This window comes from Rana temporaria, chromosome 5 (genome assembly GCF_905171775.1).
Source record: "Rana temporaria chromosome 5, aRanTem1.1, whole genome shotgun sequence".
NCBI lineage: Eukaryota > Metazoa > Chordata > Amphibia > Anura > Ranidae > Rana > Rana temporaria.
The window spans coordinates 146,099,122-146,120,779 of record NC_053493.1 but is presented as its reverse complement, the minus strand read 5'-3'; the positions used below and the strand labels follow the sequence as shown (position 1 = coordinate 146,120,779).

The 21,658-nt window shown below is 42.9% G+C and overlaps 1 protein-coding gene across 1 annotated transcript in view; it reads right to left on the bottom strand.

The window, feature by feature from the left end:
* Positions 1-912: 912 nt before the first annotated feature.
* Positions 913-21,658, bottom strand: part of AOAH (acyloxyacyl hydrolase) — a 198,038-nt gene continuing 177,292 nt past the window's right edge. Inside the window, exons 19-21 of the mRNA XM_040353220.1 lie at positions 19,138-19,234; positions 5,043-5,119; positions 913-1,610 (exon numbers count right to left, since the gene is read on the bottom strand). Of these exons, the coding sequence (XP_040209154.1) occupies positions 1,479-1,610; positions 5,043-5,119; positions 19,138-19,234 (306 nt within the window). The 3' untranslated portion in view covers positions 913-1,478. The remainder of the gene's footprint in view (positions 1,611-5,042; positions 5,120-19,137; positions 19,235-21,658) is intronic.

The window sequence follows — 21,658 nt, the reverse complement described above, 5'->3', positions numbered from 1 at the left end:
CCTCTCTGTGCAAGCGCTAGCATCCCCTAGTACTGCCATATTTTTTAGTGTGGGCCTAGATCTTTTTTTTTTTCTTTTTCTTTTTAACGAATACTGAGGCTGGTTAAAACACCTCTCACTCGTGTACATGTTATCCTATAGGCTCAACTATCACTCACTACTAGAAAAAGTTTTTTGCAAACTAATAGTTGTAGGATTCATTTTCATTTCTTCCACATAGATCTAAAGCCGCGTACACACGATCATTTTTCGGCATGAAAAAAACGTTGTTTTAAAAAAATGTCATTTAAAATGATCGTGTGTGGGCTTCACATCATTTTTCGGCTTCTGGAAAACAACAAATTTTTTTTTTTCGAGTATGCTGCATTTTTTAACAATGTTTTAAACGATATCGTTTTTCGGGTTGTAAAAAATTATCGTGTGTGGGCTAAAACTAAGTTAAAAACCCGCGCATGCTCAGAAGCAAGTTATGAGACGGGAGCGCTCGTTCAGGTAAAACTACCGTTCATAATGGAGTAAGCACATTCATCACGCTGTAACAGACAGAAAAGCGCAAATTGTCTTTTACTAACACAGAATCAGCTAAAGTAGCCCAAAGGGTGGCGCCATCCGCATGGAACTTACCCTTTATAGTGCCGTTGTACGTCTTGTCCGTCACAGCGCTTTGATAGAGCATTTTTAAAAAACAATGGTGTGTGGGCAACGTCGTTTTAATGATGAAGTTGGAAAAACGTTGCTTTTTTCTACATGCCGAAAAACGTTGTTTTTTTCATGCCGAAAAATGATCGTGTGTACGCGGCATTACATGACCTAAATCAAGTTCATAGGGTGTCTAGGCATGTAGTAACTGAAATGAATTGACAAGATCTGTCCATTAATGCTGGTACTGACAAGAGGTCTGCATTTCTTTGGCCATTCCTATCCATGACCAATAACTGTAATGCAGAATAATAATTGATACAAGAAAAGAATATGACAGGATTCCTTCATTTAGCTCACAGTATTGCAACTGACCGGTCTTTATAGAAAGTGACAAGAAAACCGAATGTAGTAAACAGGAGGTAAAACGTTATCTTTGCAACCACAAAGATGGTAGCACCTTATACAACATGCTTGCCCCATCGGGAGATCCAGCCCATGTAAATAAAATAAATGCTGTTTAAAGCTATCAGTGTGCCACACATCAAATTAGTAATCTCATAGTAAAACTTAAAATACTTCGTACTCCTTAAAAAAAAAAACTTACTAGACTAGTTGACTGGCAAATCAGCTCTTTGCAAAAATCTGGGTCTAAAGAAAAGGACCTAGCTCCCTTACATCTACCATTCCTCCCATAGGTGGATCTGGGAAATTGGGGTGATAGCCCAAATATTCTTTCACTTACCCACCACCTACTCAAAGAGTGGAACAAACTTTTAGCAAACATTAGTCAATCATTTGAGTTTTTAAAAGTATAGATTATTGCATATGCCAAATCTTCACCAGTGTCCACCTTGGTCTCCAAATTTTGCTATTATTTCTTTATTAAAGGGATTCTCTTTTCCAAAAAGTCCAGGCCACCTTCGTATTGCTTCTTCCCAAAGCAGATCTGCTCCAATAGCAGAGGCATTCTATGGAACAAAAACATATATATATATTTAATTTGTTGAATTTTTTTTCAGAACCATTCCATAAATCCCAAACGTATTATGAACTTTAGATAGCTTTACTGGATTCTGAAATATATTTTTTAGTAGAGAATCTAGAGAATAAAATGGCGATTGTTGCAATATTTTATGTCACACGGTATTTGTGCAGTGGTGTTTTAAACGCAACTTTTTGGGAAAAATTAACTTTCATGAATTAAAAAAAAAATGAAAAGGTAAAGTTAGCCCAATTTTTTTCAATAATGTGAAAGATGATGTTACGCCGAGTAAATGGATACCAAACATGTCACGCTTTATAATTGCACGCACTCGTGGAATGGCGACAAACTACGGTACCTAAAAATCTCCATAGGCGACGCTTTAAAAATTTTTGACGGTTACCAGGTTAGAGTTACAGAGGAGGTCTAGTGCTAGAATTATTGCTCTCGCTCTGACGATCACGGCGATACCTCACATGTGTAATTTAAACACCGTTTTCATATGCGGGCACAACTTCCGTATGCATTTTCTTTGTTGCGCGAGCTCGCGGGGAGGGGGGGGGGGCGCTTTAAGATATATTTTTTCATTATATCCTTGATTTATTTTTATGATATTAAATTGTGTTTTTGTTTTATCACTTTTATTGCTGTCACAAGGAAGGTAAACATCCCTTGTGACAGTAATAGGTGGTGACAGGTACTCTTTATGAAGGGATCGGGGTCTAAAAGACCCACAATCCCTCCTTTGCACTTCAAAGTATTCAGATTGCTAAAAACGGCGATTCCGAATACTGTGTACTTTTTTAAATCCGGCACCATTGGCAGCCGAGTAACCCAGAAGTGACGTCATGACGCCGCTTCCGTGTTTACATTGCGGGGACGGAATCAAAGCCGTTCACGGCTTCATTTCAGTCTGCGCCTAGACACTGGAGGCATCGGATTGCGGATCGGGAGACCCTGTCAGAGCTGTGAGAGGCGGCGGGAGGGGGAGTGTGTCCCCCTCTGCTCCTCTGGCATAACAACCGAGCGGCTTATAGCCAATCGTCGGCTCTAAACAACGGTACCGAGATGATGCCTGCAGCTGCGGGCATCATCCCGGTATAACCCCCAAAAGCCGAGGACGCATATATGCGTATGCTCGGCGGGAATAAAAGATACGACAAGGAAAGGGTTAAGCTTTGACAATAAGCCCTTGTTCACATTAGAGCGATTTGTCATGCGATTTGACAAGTCAAATCGCATGACAAGTCACAGCCTATTGCTGGCAATGGCACCGTTCCAACCGGTGCGGTACTGATATTCAAAAGTAGTTCCTGCACTACTTTTGCCGATTTCGGGTGCGACTTCAATATATACATCTGTGCATGAAGTCACTCGATTTGAAAGCCGTGTTCAATGTGAATGAGGGCTAAAACCTAGAAGCTGATTGGTTTCTATGTACAGCTGCACCAGATTCTGTGTACACCAGTTTTAATAAACCTGTATTTTCTGGTCCTTCCCTTTTCAACTAAAAAGGTTACTATCACTATCAGTAAAAATTTTTTTTTATAAAAAAAAGCATTTCCTTTGAACATAAATTAGGATTGTAGTGCCACACTTTTCAGCCTTTCTCGCAAACTCAGCAGTTTTAACTGAAAACCATGTATGGATTGATACTTTTATATGATATTCCAGATTTCTGGATAGATGCCTACAGTACTATTGGAGTCAGGCCTCGTACACACGACCGTTTTCCTCGACAGAATTCATCAAGTAACTTGGTGGCAGAGCTTTTTTGCCGAGGAAAATGGTCGTGTGTATGTTTTTCATCGAGAAAACTGTCGTGGAACTCGATGAGAAAAAAAGAGAACAGGTTCTCTTTTTCCTCAACGGGAGTCTCAATTTCCTCGTCGTGTTCCTCGTTGGGCTGGACGAGAAACACGTTCGTTTGTATGCTTAGAAACCCGCACATGCTCAGAAGGGTGGCGCCAGTGGAATCAAACTTCCCCTTTATAGTGCCGTCGTACGTGTTTTACGTCACCGCGTTTGAGAACGACGAGATTTTGTCTTGACAGTGTGTACGCAAAGAAAGCTTGTCAAGATTCTCGACAAGCCTAACAAGGAATTTGTCGAGGAAAACGATGTTTCATTTACGACAAGTTCCTCGGTCGTGTGTACGAGGCCTCAGAATATTAAAAATTATCAAACATTTAAAAAAAATAACATTTTTTGGTAAATTTTAATTCGAACAGCAGTTTGGAAATTTAGGGAGTCAAACAATAATATTTTGCTTCTTAATGTAAAAAAAAAGAAAAAGAAAGATGGATAGAAACAAAGCTGAAATTGCACAGAAGAAGTCAAAATCAATAGAAAAGTAACAGAGTGAAAAATTGCAACATAAACTATAATATTGATTCTGTTCTTTCTAAAAGTAAACAAAAAACAACTAACTTCTCCGCAAGTTTGAACAATATAAAGTCAACTGGTACAATTGTTTAATATATTTATTGTTATTTATTAATGTTAACATATTATATTACTGTGCAGTGTGCCCCTTTCACACTGAGGTGCTTTTTAGGTGTTTTTATGCTTAAAAAAAGCACCTGAAAAGCTCACATAAAACTATTTCCATTAAAATCAATGAATGCTTTTACACCTGGCAGTGCTCTGGCAGGGCGGTGAAAGAACGCCCCTCTCCATTGAAATGAATGGATAGCTCTTTAAAAGAGCCTGAAAAGCGCCTAAAAAGCTCTTCAAAAGCGCTCAGTGTTTTACTAGCAGTTTAGAAGCACCTCAGTGTGAAACTGTAAAGGTGACTATACACCACAAAAGTACACATCTCCATTAGATTTATCTTTAAATATGGCATGTGGTCTAATCTGAGACAATGACCAATTTAGTACCCAGACTAAACTCCTGGAAACAAAAGAAATGCCCCTCTGAACATGTCATAGCCAATTGTTGTTAAAGTATAACTGTACTTTTAGTACCTTTATGTCTTAAATAACTTTTTAGCTGCTACGGCATTTTAGCCAATCAAAACCTCTATCTTAGTTCCATATTGTTTTTTTTTTTTGTTTTTTTTAAATACCAGTGAATACCCCTTTTTCCAGAAGTACCTATAACTAGTTGAATCGCAATCCCAATGAGACACAGCTTAATGGATAAGTTCACTTTTTAGAAATAAATAATAAACTCACATTGTTTTGCATGTTAAAAAATGTGCATTTATTATTATTATAATTTTTTTGGAGCCTGTTGAGCATTGCACCAGCAATCAGCAGATCACTGGTGCCATGCAGGTCTCCAGCAGATCTGCCAGTGTATCTGTTTGCTCGTAAATCCGTGTGGCCAAGCAGATACAAGCTGATAAAAAGAGAGAATGAACTACCACAGTGCTCCACAGCGACGTGATCGTTCATTGAAACATTGCCCTTACCTGATTAGGGTGAAATCCATCCACTGGCTCCAGCAGATCCCATGGCTTTCCTCCAAGACTTTCCCATTTTGCAATCACTTAAAAAAAATCATATTAAATTGATAAATGTTATTAGTGAAATGTAATAAACATCCACCCTGAGTCCTGTATACGATTTATCTTTTTAGAATAATATCAGTCTATCTATGGTTTTCAGAAAGTGGAAGAAAAGCAGAGAGCATGTACCATTTTTTTTGTATATGTTCAATTATGAGTTAAAGTAGATGTAAAATTGATACAGGAAAAGTAACCTAAGCATATATATCTGTAATGTTTTCTATCTCTCTCCAAAGCCCTGAGTCCCATATCTTTCTGCTGCTCTGTTCTTCTGTTATCAGCATGATAATTTCTGACAAGTTCTCTGACAACCAAGATAAAACCAGTCTGAAATTTTTGTTGGGGTGGGTGCTATAAATAGATTAGCAGAGAGCTGGTCTATTCACAGCACAGCTCTGCACATTCCTTCCTTCCTTGTGTGGAGGGGGGGGTGCCTTTCCTCCAATCAGCTGTCACACAGTGTATGTCAAAAACCACTCCCAGTGCTGAACGGGAAGAAACAAAGCTCTGTGCACTTTCTAAACAATATAGCAAGAAAAAGACAGTGTGTGCGTGTGTATATATATATATATATATACACACACACATACACGTAAAACTTATGTAAGGAGATTTGTTTCATCTCTGTGTTTGATCTGAGGCTGTTCACTTTACTGGGTATATGTGAGGGTTTACATCCACTTTAAGTCTACAAAATAAACATCTGGACAATGGAATTGGGTTCTTATTGCTCATGCCAGAAGGTGTTATTTTTCTGCATTTAACATGTGTTTGGAAATGATATGATACGCAGGTCAGCAAAAACTCCATTTACTTTTTATTGAGCCGTTCACATGGCAATTCAAAGGCTGTGTTTAACCTGCATGCAATTTGTCCTATTGAGCTGCATTTGAACTGCATGTAAAGCAGGTGAAAGTCAGTCTTTCTTGCCAAACACATGCACACTTAGCAAACACTGAGTTTGACTAGAATGCCCATCGATATGAGCCCTTAGACATGGCACACACACTTTATACATATCCATGGGCTGTGCATACTGTATGTATTGGCACAACTGCCTGTAGTCTTCATCTCATTGGTGTATCTGACAAGATGACAATGCTGGAACACAGTTGGGAGACAGTTGTCGCCTTCTAATAGGTAGTGCCTGAGCAAGGACATTCATGTCAGGATCGCTAGGTATCATTCTAAGAACAGCTACAGATGAAAAAATATTAACCACTTGCCGACCAGCAGCCTGCAGTTTTACTGCGGCAGCATGGCTCGGCTGGGCGAAACGACGCTATGTTACGGCGCTTCGCCCTGTAGCCACTAGGGGCACGCTCACCACCGGAGGCACACGTCCGCTGCTTGCCCACGTAGCCAATGCGAGTGCTCGGCGAGTGCGATGACCGCCGGGCACCCGTGATCGCTCATGACACAGCGAGAACCGGGATCTGTGTGTGTAAACACACAGGGCCAGATTCACAAAAGAGATACGACGGCGTATATCCTGATACGCCGTCGTATCTCTGTGATCCGCCCGTCGTAACTATTCGGCTGATTCATAGAATCAGTTACGCATAGATAGCCCTAAGATCCGACAGGTGTAACTGTGTTACACCGTCGGATCTTAGGATACAATTCTAGGCTGGCCGCTAGGTGGCGATTCCATTGTGGTCGGCGTAGAATATGCAAATGACTAGATACGCCGATTCACGAATGTCCGCTTTGCCCGTCTATCTACATTTATGTCGTTTCCGTAGAGATGCGTCGCGTAAAACTAAGGGTGCCCTCTAGGTGGTGTAACCCATGTTAAGTATGGCCGTCGTTCCCACGTCGAAATTTTAAATTTCACGTCGTTTGCGTAAGTCATCCGTGAATGGCGCTGGACGCCATTTACGTTAACGTCGAAACCAATGACGTCCTTGCGACGTCATTTAGCGCAATGCACGTCGCGTAATTTTACGGACGGAGCATGCACAGTACGTTCGGCGTGGGAACGCGCCTAATTTAAATGGTGCCCGCCCCATTTGAATTAGGCGGGCTTGCGCCGAGCGGATTTACGTTAGACCGCCGCAAGTTTACAGGTAAGAGCTTTGTGAATCAGGCACTTACGCTGTAAACCTGAAGCGGTGTAACGTAAATGGGATACGTTACGCCGCCGCAACGTAACGTATTTGTACCTGAATCTGGCCCACAGATCCCGGTTCTCTGAGGGGAGAAATAGCTGATCATGTGTTCATACAAAGTATGAACAGCGATCTGTCATTTCCCCTAGTAAGTCATACCCCCCTTCAGATAGAACACAGAGAGGGAACACATTTAACCCCTTGATTGCCCCCTAGTGTTAACCGCTTCCCTGCCAGCGACATTTGTACAGTAATCAGTGCATTTTTATAGCTATAAAATTGTCAGTGGTCCAAAAAATGTGTCAAACGTGTCCGGTCTGTCTGCCATATTATCGCAGTCCCGATAAAAATCGCAGATCGCCGCCATTACTAGTAAAAATAAATAATAATAATAAAAATGCCATAATTCTATCCCCTATTTTGTAGATGCTATAACTTTTGCCAAATTGTAAAAAGTGCTCTGGTCAGGAAGGGGGGTAAAGTCTTCCGGGCTGAAGCAGTAAAAAACAGCTTTTGAATCTAGAATATCATGTTAAAGCGTATATGAGATTTGAATCTACTTTAGGATGTAGGTTGTGCTATTAACGCATATTTTAGACCTTGAATATAATAGCATTCGTGCCCTTAAAATCTGCAGACACTTTTTATTTTAATATTCAGCTGGCATAATGTCATGCTCAAGCATTATGTTGCTTTATAGGAAATAAGATCAAAAACTGCAAGACATTATCTTGATTAAAGGTATTTGCGCACGGAAACCCAGCAAGCATAAATGACTGTAAATGATGGTAAAACAATGTGCAGAGCGCTTCACAGTGATAGAAGAAGACAGGAATACATTCTGGAACTATGAAATATTTAATTTCCAGTTCTGTGTCATTAATTCAGGAAGGATGCACACAATTATAAACAGGATGGAGGAGCGGAGCATGAAAAAAAGCATTTGCATTGATGCTTATTCCTTCTATTCCTTTCTCTATCGCATGCAGTCATCTTCAGCTTATATAACCGTAGCATTTAATGCAAATGTAATAACCTTAGAGGCTGGAAAAAAAATAAAAGAAATTTCTCTATTACAAAAATAGTTATGTGTTATGGCGTGGGGACATTGTGTGGGTGGAATGAAATATTATGGCGTCTCTTGGAAATATTTGTAAATCGCTGTCCTGGCAAGTTGTATCCAGAGGACATAACAGACTAATATATCTGTCCGCCCCGGGGATAAAAGCTGTGCATTTTATTCCAACGCAAAGCATTAAAATAAAAAACACGCTGATGTGTAAGTCGTGAATAAAATGAATAAGAGGGGGAAAAAGAAGACCTATCATTAGAGGAACATTACTGCATCTTGTTTTATTCATTTTATGAGGGTGGTTTTAAGTTGGACCTCTGTGATAGGGGCCAGATTCAATGGACCAGGATTAAGTAAAGAAAAAAAGTTTTATGCCTCGTACACACGACCGGTTTTCACGACGAGAAAACTGCCATTTTTTATATTGGTCGTGAAAAACGGTCGTGTGTATGCACCCTAGCAGTTTTCTTGACGAAAAAACTGCCCGCAAAAAAAATTTAAACCAGCTCTCTTTTTTCTCTTCGTGTTCCCTGTCAGTTTTTTTCTCGTTGTGAAAAACGGTTGTGTGTATGCTTTTCCGAGGGGAGAAAAAAACGTGCATGCTCAGAATCAAGTATGCAGCCCAAAGGGTGGCGCCATTTGGAAGGAACTTCCCCTTTATTGTCCGGTCGTATGTGTTGTATGTCACCACGCTTTGGTCTGAAATTTTTTTGCTTGAACGTGTGTATGCAAGTCCGGCTGGAGAGGAATCACTTCGTTTTTTTACCTGCCGAGAAAAATGGTCGTGTGTACGAGGCATTAGACATCAAACTGTCCTAAAGGATCACTTCTTTTTGTAGAAGTCCCTTGGGTCACTTTTTACATTTTTATTTTATTTTTGTAAAAGCGAATACTAGAATGAGCAATCTGAGGGGGGATACTGATGCCTAAACATTTTTTTTTACCTTAATGCAGAACGTTGAACATTTTTGGGCATTATAACTACTTTAAAGCGGAGTTGCTGGTGTTCACTCCCCTCTGGGGAATACATGTACTGCTGTATGACATTAAGGGTGGCCTGAATCCTGGAGCTTCATACTTTACGCATCCCCCCAATGGCCACACTGAAGTTTCTTACTTGGAATGTCCGTGGGGTGAGAGATCCAATGAAAAGTTTAGCAGTCTTTGCGGTGCTTAAAAAGCAGAGAGCTGATGTATTGGTTCTGGTGGAGACCCATGCTGAGGGTTTGGTTCAGAGGGCACTCAAACGTCCATGGTTAGGATGGGTTTACCATTCTGTCCACACCACACACCCTAAGGGGGTCTCGATATTGATTGCCAAAACAACACACTTTGAACTCCAGGATTCAGTGACGGACCCACTGGGTAGATATGTTTTCTTAAAAGCTAAACTACATGGTGATATGATATTATTGCTAGCATTTTATGTGCTGCCCCCGTTCCAATCCACTATACTCACAGCTGGGTTTGATTTTATGGCTCTGCACCCCAACGTGCCAGCGGTCTGGCTAGGCAACTTTAACAATATCTTAGACCTGGCACTGGATAGAATGGCTGGGCCTCCGGCCTCCTCCACGCCACACCACTTCGCGAGATTCTGTAAGGCCCTGCAAGGTGTATAATAGGATTGGATCACAGCTGATTGAGGTTTCTCAGGTGTGATACCCTTGGTCACTCTCTATGTTATTAAGAAAGTTTAGGGATCAATTCATCACAACCTCTGTAGTAGCAACATCACCAAATCCTATATACTTATTTGCATATAGGCAACATATATATAGATAGACAGTCTCCAGAGTACTCAGGGGTACAACAGCATATGAACTACTGATTAATAACTTCAATTAATTCTCAGGTAACACTTCTATCATAGGCAAGTGTATCTGCATTAACTTCATGCAGATAGTAAGAATATACATATGCTGGAAACCCAGATACTTGCGGTTTGTTGATTTGGTAGTTTAATCCAGGTCCCAATAGTAGTAGCAGTCCTGCTTAATGGGAACGTTTAGGCAGAGAGTCCCTGGTGTGTAGCTTCCAGCAGAGGATGTAAGTTGTAATAGTGCTGAGTGAAGAGTTGCAAGATGGCATGGAGAAGATGCTGAGTCTGAGGTGAGTATTTCCTAAGTGCTGTACTGAGGTCCCAACGGAGAGCGTGGTATGCTTGGTTGTGTCTCCCAGGAGGCGGCAGGCGTCCTACAAGAATTGTGGAACACCTGATCGCCATGCCTGGAGGTTTAAATAGGGGAGAAGCATGGAAATCAGCTGGAGAACGCCAGGCGCACTTCCGCGTTCCAGGATGGAACGCAATCGTCCGCGCACCGGAAGTGACGCGGCCGATTCAGAAAAGAGCGCTGGAAGGCGAGAATTTTAACTGGGAGCAGGTAGAATGAAAGGGGGAAGGAACCAGTCATTATAGGTAACGACAGGGGCATTACATACTCCCCTCCTCAAGGTGGCCTCAATAGTATTAATCATTAAAGATGGACGGTTTGGATACCTACGATGAAATTGTTTGATTAATTTAGGGGCATGAATGTCTGAAGAATTTTCCCAAGAATCATCCTGTTCACTGTATCCAAGCCAACGAACTAAATATTGAATGTTTGAACCCCGTTTCCTGGAATTAAGAATCCTTTCGACCTCATATTCTGTTTCACCTAGAACCTCTATTGGAGGAGGGGGTTGTGGAAGTCTGTTTTGAAAAGGGTTGGGAGTGTAGGGTTTGATGAGGGAGACATGGAAAGTTGGATGTATCTTCCAGTTTGTAGGTAATTTTAGTCTAACAGCGTTGGAGTTAATTATGTGTGAAATAGGAAAAGGACCCGTAAACTGTCGTCCAAGCTTTTTAGATGGTACATTGAGTTTTTAGCTTTAGTAGAAAGCCATACTAAATCTCCGATGTTGTATGCTGGTGGAGGTGTTCTGCGAGTATCATAATATTTCTTTTGTCTTTGCTGGGCTGCTATTAAATTGGAACGAAGTTCAACCAAAGTATCCTTTATAGTAGTGAGATAATCGTTTACTGCTGGAACGTCATTTGCCGAAATAGTGGAAGGTAGGCTGTTGGGATGGAAACCGTAATTAGCAAAAAAAGGTGAGAATTGAGAGGAGGAACTGGTAGTATTGTTGTAGGCAAATTCGGCACAAGGGAGTAACTGGTACCAATCATCCTGGAGGTGACTACAATAACAACGAAGATACTGTTCCAAAATTTGGTTTATACGTTCAGTCTGACCGTTTGTTTGAGGATGATATGCGGAAGACATCCGGTGATCAATGTGTAAGGACTTGCATAGGGCCTTCCAAAATTTTGAGACAAATTGTGATCCACGATCTGATATAACTTGAGTAGGAATTCCATGAAGCTTAAGAATGTGTTCGGTAAAAGCTTTAGCTGTCTCTAATGAGGTAGGAAGTTTCTTTAAAGGGACAAAGTGTGCCATCTTGGTTAAAAGATCCACAGTGACCATAATCGTGTTTGCGCCTTGTGATCTTGGGAGATCAACAATAAAGTCCATAGAGACTACTTCCCAAGGTCTACTTGGTACAGGAAGAGAACATAAAAGTCCGTATGGGGGTCTCTTAGAGTGTTTATTGGTGGCGCAAACATCACAGGAGGAAACATAAACCTGAACAGTTTTGACCATCTGAGGCCACCAGTAATCTCTTTTAAGAAGTAAATAAGTCTTCTTGATACCTGGATGTCCAGCTAGAGGAGAGTCATGGAACTGTTTAAGAAGTTGAAGCTGTAGTACTGGAGGTACATAGAGTTTATCTTTGAAAGTGTATACACCATCAGGTTGTCTAGTGAGATCAGGAGGTAATGGGGAGTCATTACTTGCGAAAGAGAGAGAAAGCAACTGCCTAAAATTAGTAGTAGCCCCGATGAAACGATGTGATGGTATAATGGAGAGAGGAGGAACGTCAGTGGTTTGGTCCTCGAGCATTCGAGAAAGGGAATCAGCCTTTGTGTTTTGTGATCCTGGTCTGTAAGAAATGAAAAAATTAAATCTGTCAAAAAACAAACTCCACCTAACCTGTCGGGCCGATAGAGTCTTGCAGGTTTTGAGGTGTTGTAGATTGCGATGGTCTGTAAGAATAGTAATTGGGTGAGTCGAACCCTCTAATAAATGTCTCCAGTTTGTTAAAGCATCCTTAATGGCTAAAAGTTCCTTCTCGCCTATGGGGTAATTCTTCTCAGAGGGTGTTAGGGTCCTGGAGTAGAAAGCCACAGGATGTAAAGGATCTGATAGAGAGGGTTGTTGAGATAGTATTGCACCTAAAGCGAAATGAGAGGAGTCGACCTCTAAAGTAAAATGACATGATGCATCAGGTAGCTGTAGAATGGGTGCAGAGGTGAAGGAATGCTTTAATGACTCGAAAGATCTTTGAGCATCATTAGTCCAGCGAAAGGGTACTTTAATACTAGTCAGGCTAGTCAAAGGTTTTACTGTGGAGGAAAAATCTTTAATGAATTTACGATAGTAATTTGAAAATCCCAAAAATCGTTGTAAGGCCTTTCTTGATTTAGGAGTTGGCCAGGAGAGAATAGTCTCCACTTTGGTTTGATCCATCTGGATTCCCTGAGGGGTAATCTGATAGCCAAGGAAAGAAATGGTACTTTGACTAAAAACACATTTCTCCAGTTTGACATACAAAGAATGTGTCCTGAGCCTGGCCAATACCCACCTAACATGTTTTTGATGATCTTGAATGTTGTCAGAATAAATCAGGATATCATCCAGATAGATCACGACACAGACATCAAGTAAGTCTCGAAATATATCATTGACAAACCATTGGAAGGTCGCAGGTGCATTACAAAGACCAAATGGCATTACCAAATATTCAAATAATCCGTAACGGGTCTTGAATGCAGTCTTCCATTCATCACCCGGACGGATCCTGATTAAATTATAGGCACCCCTAAGGTCCAATTTAGTGAAAATCTTTGAAGTCTGAAGTCTTTCAATAAGTTCCGGGATGAGTGGTAGAGGGTAACGTTTTTTTACTGTGATATTGTTAAGAGATCTGTAGTCAATAATAGGTCGGAGAGATCCATCCTTGTTCTTAACAAAAAACATGGCAGCACTAGCAGGTGATGTAGAAGGGCGTATAAAGCCTTTTTTGAGGTTTTCGTCTAGATAATCCTTGAGATGAACTAACTCGGGTTGTGATAGAGGGTAAATTCTAGCTGTCGGTATAGAACTACCAGGAATAATCTCAATAGGACAATCGTAGATGCGATGGGGTGGTAAAACATTAGCATTAGACTTACTAAAGACATCTGCAAAATCATGTAAGTATGTCGGAAGGTCAGGATTAAGTGTATTGGCAACAAGCAAAGAGAGGTTAGGGTAACAGGTCTCATTACAATATTTTGAGTGTAAGGATACTGATTTACTGAACCAATGGATAGTGGGTTGATGGAGATGTAACCAAGGTAAACCAAGTACAACAGGAAAAAGAGGGGAAGGAATGATATCAAAAGAGAGACTCTCAGTGTGTCCACTCTCACAGGAAACCGTAAGAAGAGAGGTTTGTGTAGAGACAGGACCACAGGAGGAGGTTGAGCCATCAATGAAGGTGACTGACACAGGTAATTGCTTAAAGGAAAAAGGAATTTTATTTGAGTGTACAATTCCAGCATCTATGAAATTGCCACAAGCTCCAGTATCCACCATTGCATCAATAAAGATCTTTTCTTGGTCCCACTGTAAAGCAAGAGTAACAAAAATATAAGAATTAGAGGTAGAACCTCGAGAAGTGGGCATACATATGTTGGTAATGTTACCTTCAGAGCTCTTCTTTAGTAGGGGACAAGTGGAAACAATGTGATCTGGTGCGGAACAGTATAAACATAAATTATTCAATCTTCGTCGTTGTCTTTCTGAAGGGGACAGAGGACCTCTAATAGAGCCGAGCTCCATAGGTATCTCTTTGGGGGGTGATTTCGATCTTCTGAACGGAGTATGTGGGTATTGAATCGCACGTTCAGCCTTCCTCTCACGAAGGCGTCGATCTATAGTTACAGATAGGTGCATCAGATCCTCTAGAGAGTTAGGAAGCTCTACACGAGCTATCTCGTCCTTAAGTGCCTCTGAGAGGCCTAATCTAAACTGATTCCTTAGTGCGACGTCAGTCCACTGGGTCTCACGACTCCAACATTTATATTCAGAAATATAATCTTCAACTGGTCTTTTCCCTTGTTTAAGATTACGGATAGTGTTCTCTGCGGTTAATTGCTTATTGGGATCCTCATAGAGTAAGGACATTTAATCAAGGAATGTATTGAAGGCACCAAGAAGATCTCCATGCTCCTCTACATATGAGTCTGCCCAAACTCTAGGTTCACCTTTGAGGTAGGAAATTAAGGTGAGTATCCTGACTCTGTCCGAGAAATATGTGCGAGGGCAAAGTTCATACATAAGACGACATGAGCTAATAAATTGTCGAAAAACTCTTCTGTCACCAGAAAAAGGTTCTGGAGAACATACTTTAGGTTCGGGGCGCTCTCTGAGTTGGGCAAAATTTTGATTGCGAAGTGCATCATTTTCAAGCCTAAGCTCATTCATAGAGGCGGTTAATGTGTCAACTCGTTGTGAAAGTCCAAGCAAATGATTAGTTAGGTCAGCAGGATCCATTTACAAAAAAATCTTTTTTGGGTTCCACAATTATGTAAGGCCCTGCAAGGTGTATAATAGGATTGGATCACAGCTGATTGAGGTTTCTCAGGTGTGATACCCTTGGTCACTCTCTATGTTATTAAGAAAGTTTAGGGATCAATTCATCACAACCTCTGTAGTAGCAACATCACCAAATCCTATATACTTATTTGCATATAGGCAACATATATATAGATAGACAGTCTCCAGAGTACTCAGGGGTACAACAGCATATGAACTACTGATTAATAACTTCAATTAATTCTCAGGTAACACTTCTATCATAGGCAAGTGTATCTGCATTAACTTCATGCAGATAGTAAGAATATACATATGCTGGAAACCCAGATACTTGCGGTTTGTTGATTTGGTAGTTTAATCCAGGTCCCAATAGTAGTAGCAGTCCTGCTTAATGGGAAAGTTTAGGCAGAGAGTCCCTGGTGTGTAGCTTCCAGCAGAGGATGTAAGTTGTAATAGTGCTGAGTGAAGAGTTGCAAGATGGCATGGAGAAGATGCTGAGTCTGCGGTGAGTATTTCCTAAGTGCTGTACTGAGGTCCCAACGGAGAGCGTGGTATGCTTGGTTGTGTCTCCCAGGAGGCGGCAGGCGTCCTACAAGAATTGTGGAACACCTGATCGCCATGCCTGGAGGTTTAAATAGGGGAGAAGCATGGGAATCAGCTGGAGAACGCCAGGCGCACTTCCGCGTTCCAGGATGGAACGCAATCGTCCGCGCACCGGAAGTGACGCGGCCGATTCAGAAAAGAGCGCTGGAAGGCGAGAATTTTAACTGGGAGCAGGTAGAATGAAAGGGGGAAGGAACCAGTCGTTATAGGTAACGACAGGGGCATTACAGATTCGCGAGACTCTTTGCTGATTTCAACCTAGTGGACACATGGAGACATAGGAGCCCTACGTCCCAGGCCTACTCCTACTTCTCCGCTTCTCACCATTCAATGTCCCGCATAGACCTCATACTTATCTCCAAATTCCTCCTTCCTAGACTAAAAGGTGTGGGGTTTTCCCCCAGATCATTCCCGGACCATTGCCCGTACTGGGCGGAGCTCTCCCTTCCTCATGCCCCCCGGCCGCCCTCCTTGCGGTTAAACCACTTTTGGCTAACTTTGTTTCCAGAGAATGAAGACCTCGCCACTGACTGGGAACAATACTTTGACACCAACACTGACTCTGCATCGCCACACATAGTCTGGCTGGAAAATTGCTAGCTTATCTGGTGCATTGCGAGGAGAGGCCCCCAGTGGTGATTTCACTCCGCTCTCCAGGCGGCGCACTTTTGACGGAACCTGTACAGGCAATGTCTCTTTTTCGGGATTTCTTTGCCACTCTGTATGCCACAGTGGCACCAGACGACAACTCTCTGATAGAGACATTTCTCATTGGCCTACCAATCCCTAGGCTTTCCGAGGAACAGACCAGGGAATTAGAGGCGCCATTGACGGTGGAGGAGATCACCAAAGCAATGGCTGAACTCCCCAAGTCCAAAGCTCCAGGCTCCGATGGCGTGCCAGTGGAGTTTTACTCCACTTATTCAGCTGTGCTAGCCCCCAGGCTTCTTGCACTATATAATTTCATTTTTGAAAGCTCTGAGCTCACACCCTCCATGAGGGAAGCTACCATAGTATTAATTCTCAAACCCGGAAAGGACCCCCATCTCCTGGAACCATATCACCCCATTTCTCTGCTTCAGGTGGACGTCAAGATACTAGCTAATGTGCTTGCCCTCCGCCTCAACGCAGTAATCTTGTCACTGATACATGGAGACCAGGCAGGCTTAATGCCGGGCCTGAACACCTCTTTCAATCTTAGGGACTCTTTATTACCATTCAGACGATGCATGATAATCTGGGATCCAGGGTGATCGTAGCCTTGGACACCGCCAAGGCCTTCGATTCGGTCGAGTGGAGATACCTCTGGACCTGTCTCGACAGGTTCAGTCTTGGTCCCAAATTCATAAAATAGGTGCAGCTCCTCTATCAGGCTCCAGTGGCCAGAGGCCCTCAGAACAATTCCCCTATATAGAGGCACGAGACAGGGGTGTCCCCTGTCGCCACTGCTCTATGCACTGGCGGCAGAGCCGCTCGCAATAGCCATACGTTCGCACCCAGATATAGAGGGACTGCAGAGGGGGGGCGGGGTGGTGGTGGAGAAAATCAGCACCTACGTAGATGATACCCTGCTGTACCTAGATGATTCTCTTCCACTAGCATTAGCATTGATAGAACGCTTTGGCGTATTCTCTGGTCTCCGGATAAACTGGGACAAATCCCAGATACTCCCCCTGGACAGCTATCCACCACCTAGAGACAGGGCCCTGCTCCCACTACAGAGAGTTGATGAAATCAAATATCTAGGAATTCGGACCACTCGCGATCCAGCAGACTATGTCCAACTCAATATCACACCACTATATGAAATGCTAAAGCAAAAGACCCAGGTCTGGGCTCGCCTCCCGTTGGGAGTTATGGGTCGTATTAACCTTGTGAAAATGGCTTTATTACCCAAAATACTGTACATGGTCTGGCACTCCTCAGTGTACTTTGTTCTTCAGCATTTCAAAATACTGGAAACCCTCCTTAAACCGTTCATTTTGGGTACTGCTAGACACAAACTCCCGTGGCACAGGTTGAAGAACCCCACTGATCTTTCCGGACTGGCGCTCCCTGACTTCAACGCATATTAAATTGCTACCCAACTGTCGCAGATATTTCATGTAGATAAAGTGGACAGGGACAGGTTTCTCCACTTTCTCTGCCCTAAATGGTTGCAGCCAACAATAGCGATAACGGGTGGGGTGGGAGGTGACAGATCACCGGACATTATTGTATCACTACAAAAAGGTATGGAGTGTTGCTTCGGACAGGCTTCACATTACACCACCACATAGCTATACCTCCTTGTGGCATAACACAGCCCTGCCTGAGTTCAACCTCATTCAGGATAGTGAGGTGTGGAGCTCTAGGGGGGTATACTACTTGTCCCACATCACTCGTGATGGGAAACTAAAGTCCTTTGATAGTCTTAAAGCCTAATTCGATTTACCAAATCGAATGTTCTTCAGATCTGTTCAACTACGCTACGAATTTGGCACTTAGTATCCCCAGGATGATCTTTCTTTAGCTGACAACCCCTTAATGGCAGCAATAAAATACCCTGACCCTAAAAAGTTGATTTCTCAATTCCACACTATGTTAACACTCCTGAAGGCGACCACGTCGGCATATGCCTTAAAGTCAAGATGGGAGAAGGAAGACGACGAATGGAGTGATGCCCTTGACACCCACAAATTAGTATCCCCTAAACTTTCGGACTGCCTCACGCAAATCTTTATCATTCACAGGGCTTACCTTACACCACTCAGAGTCTCTAGGTACAAGAGCAATCACCCTGCCGCCTGCCCAATGTGCGGCCAAGCTCTGGGCACCTTTTTTCATTTACTGTGGCAATGTCCCAAAATTCAGGCATTCTGGGAGCAGGTGGTGCGGTTCTTACACGACACAATGGGCTCCCCCATCACACTTCAGCTAAAGCCGTGCCTTCTATGCATCTTCCCGGACTCGGAGCTCAGCAAATTTATTAAAATGTTTCTACATGAAACACTCTTTACGGCACGGAAGGTCATAGCCAGGGTCTGGATGAGACCCGATCCACCAGAGTTTTCCCACTGCATAGCAGAGGTCAACAATATTTTACCCTACAATAAACTAGTGTACTCTCTTAGGGGCTGCCCCTCAAAATATAATAAGATATGGGACAAATGGCTCAAAGCACCTGCAACATGCACTTGAATGGGACGAAACTTAGCCTTGCCCTCTGCCTTTTAGGTTATCCCTATGGCTACTGTGCTTCGGGGGATTGGGGTGTTCACCACAAAGCAACATGTATACTGTTTTGATGTAACCAACTGTAAATGGTACCGACAATTCAGTCTCATAACTATGCATACAATAATAGGAGATGATGCTGTATACACATATTGAGAGGTATTGCCTAATATGCTCAATGTCTATCGTGACAGTATATTGTATGTATTTTTCTTATTTGCTCAATAAAAGCATTTGTTTAAGGGAAAGAAAATAAAAAAAGAACCTTTACAACCCCTTTAAAGTTACAAAGTAAATGAATGTTTTACCTTTCTGATATAAATGCTCATAGTAATTAAGCTTAAAATGTGTAAAAGTCTCAGAAGTTGCAATGTCTTGAAGGACTTTGGAAAGCTCATCTGCTCTCTACAGAAAAAAAATGAGAAAACAAGCATTATCAGACATAAGATATGCAGCAGATGTACTGTACTCAACAAGATTACACAATCACGTTTATTCATTTTGCCTTTCATATTTTAACCTCTATATTATGCCATACATTTTAATCTGGACAAATTAGGCCCGTACACACGACCGGATGTGTCCGCTGGGATTTATCCGCGGATCAGTTCCAGCAGATAAATCCGGTCGTGTGTACGGCCTAGCGGACATTTTTCGGCGGACATTTGTCCAGCCGATAAAAATTTCTTAGCATGCTAAGAAATCTATCCGCTGGAAACCTGTCCGTCGGACTTATCCGGTCGTCTGTACAGACTCACCGGATAAGTCCGACCGATCCCCATCCCTCGCATGCGTCGAAGTGATTCGACGCATGCGTGGAAGTATTTACTTTCCTGGGTCGCGCACATCGCCGCGTATGTTTTCCGCGGGGATTTTGATCTGATGGTGTGTACAGCCATCAGATCAAAATCCGGAGCATAAATGTCCGATGGAAACGGTCCGGCGGACCGTTTTCATCGGATATCCACTCGTCTGTACAGGGCCTTACAGTAAAGGACATCACATGGATTCTATTGTTTGTATTATCAAAATGTGTTTACGGTTCGTCCATAGAGGGCGCTGGAGCGCCGCCCCCTCTGGCTCTCACCGCCACTGAGTCTAATAACATAGATTAATGCATTGCACAAATCTATGTTATTATCGCCGCTGCCGCTGTTATTCAGATGTGCGGCGCTCATGTCCGACCATCTGAATAACGCCAGCTGGTTGGCTGTACGGAAATGTCTATCAAAGCCAACAGCTCTGATAGGCTTTCCCAATACAGCCCTCGGGTCCCGGAAGCTTATTCTCGGAGCGCACAGACTGTACGCCCCTTGGATAAGATGACAGGCGTCTCAGCCAATCAAGTTGGCCAGTTCTGGCTACCAGTAACCTGATTGGCTGAGACGCCTGTCAGTCATCGAGGGCGGGAGAAGACATCGTGGGACGTGGATGCCTGACTCCAGTAAAGGTAAGTGCAGGGCGGGGGGGGGGGGGGAGAAAGCAATTTACAGGGCACAGTGGGGACAATTGGCACAGCGGCGACCATTGGCACAGCGGCGACCATTAAAGGGCACAGTGGTGACAATGGATGGCACAGTGGCTGCGTTTAATGGCATGGCACAGTGGTGACAATGGATGGCACAGTGGCTGCGTTTAATGGCATGGCACAGTGGTGACAATGGATGGCACAGTGGCTGTGTTTAATGGCATGGCACAGTGGTGACAATGGATGGCACAGTGGCTGCGTTTAATGGCATGGCACAGTGGTGACAATGGATGGCACAGTGGCTGCGTTTAATGGCTTGGCACAGTGGTGACAATGGATGGCACAGTGGCTGCGTTTAATGGCATGGCACAGTGGTGACAATGGATGCCACAGTGACTGCGTTTAATGGCATGGCACAGTGGTGCGAATTGATGGCACAGTGACTGCATTTGATGGCATGGCACAGTGGCTGCATTTGATGGCATGGCACAGTGGTGCAAATTGATGGCACAGTGGCTGCGTTTGATGGCATGGCACAGTGGTGCAAATTGATGGCACAGTGGCTGTGTTTGATGGCATGGAACAGTGGCTGCGTTTGGGCACAGTGAGACTGCAATTTTTTTTTTCCTTTGCGCCCCCCCCAAAATTTTGAGCACCAGCCGCCACTGCTAACAACCTATACTACTGGCCAATGAAAAGGCACCACACCAAATAATCGAGGTTCCCAGTTCTCACACTCTTCCTATTACTCAGTGGGCATCAAATTCTACAGGCACTTTTGTAACACACCTTGCTGTATTTAACGATAATGCTGGGGTGTGGTTACCTTTAAGCTGCTGGAGACCCAAAAAAGTAAAAAAAAAAAAAAAAACGATGTTACTTTGCACACACCACATCCCATGCAAATGTGAAAAAAAAATATGAAATGTAGATGAGTTTAAAAAATAAATAAATAAATAAATAAATAAGGTTTTGATTGTTTAGAAAGGTAAATACAGCTGGCATTTTCCTTAAGAGGAGCTCTAGGCTCCCCACTCAACCCCCAAAAAATAAAGTCAGAACATACAAATACTGTAGCTGCTGACTTTTACGTAATATAAGGACAATTACCTGTCTAGGGATCCAGCAATGTCCTCACTCGAACCACTTATTTAATTGGCTTTGGGTGCTGGCGCCAGAATAGCAAGGAAGGAAAACAGGCAGTTAAGCTTTGCGGCTTCATAGCTGGTTTCCTACTGCGCATCTGCGAATCACCTGCACCTCGTGAATAGTCCCATATAGGTAGATTCAAACAGATGGGCTTAACTTTGCGGCGGCGTAGCTTAGCCTGTTTAGGCTACGCCGCCGTAAATTAGCTAGGC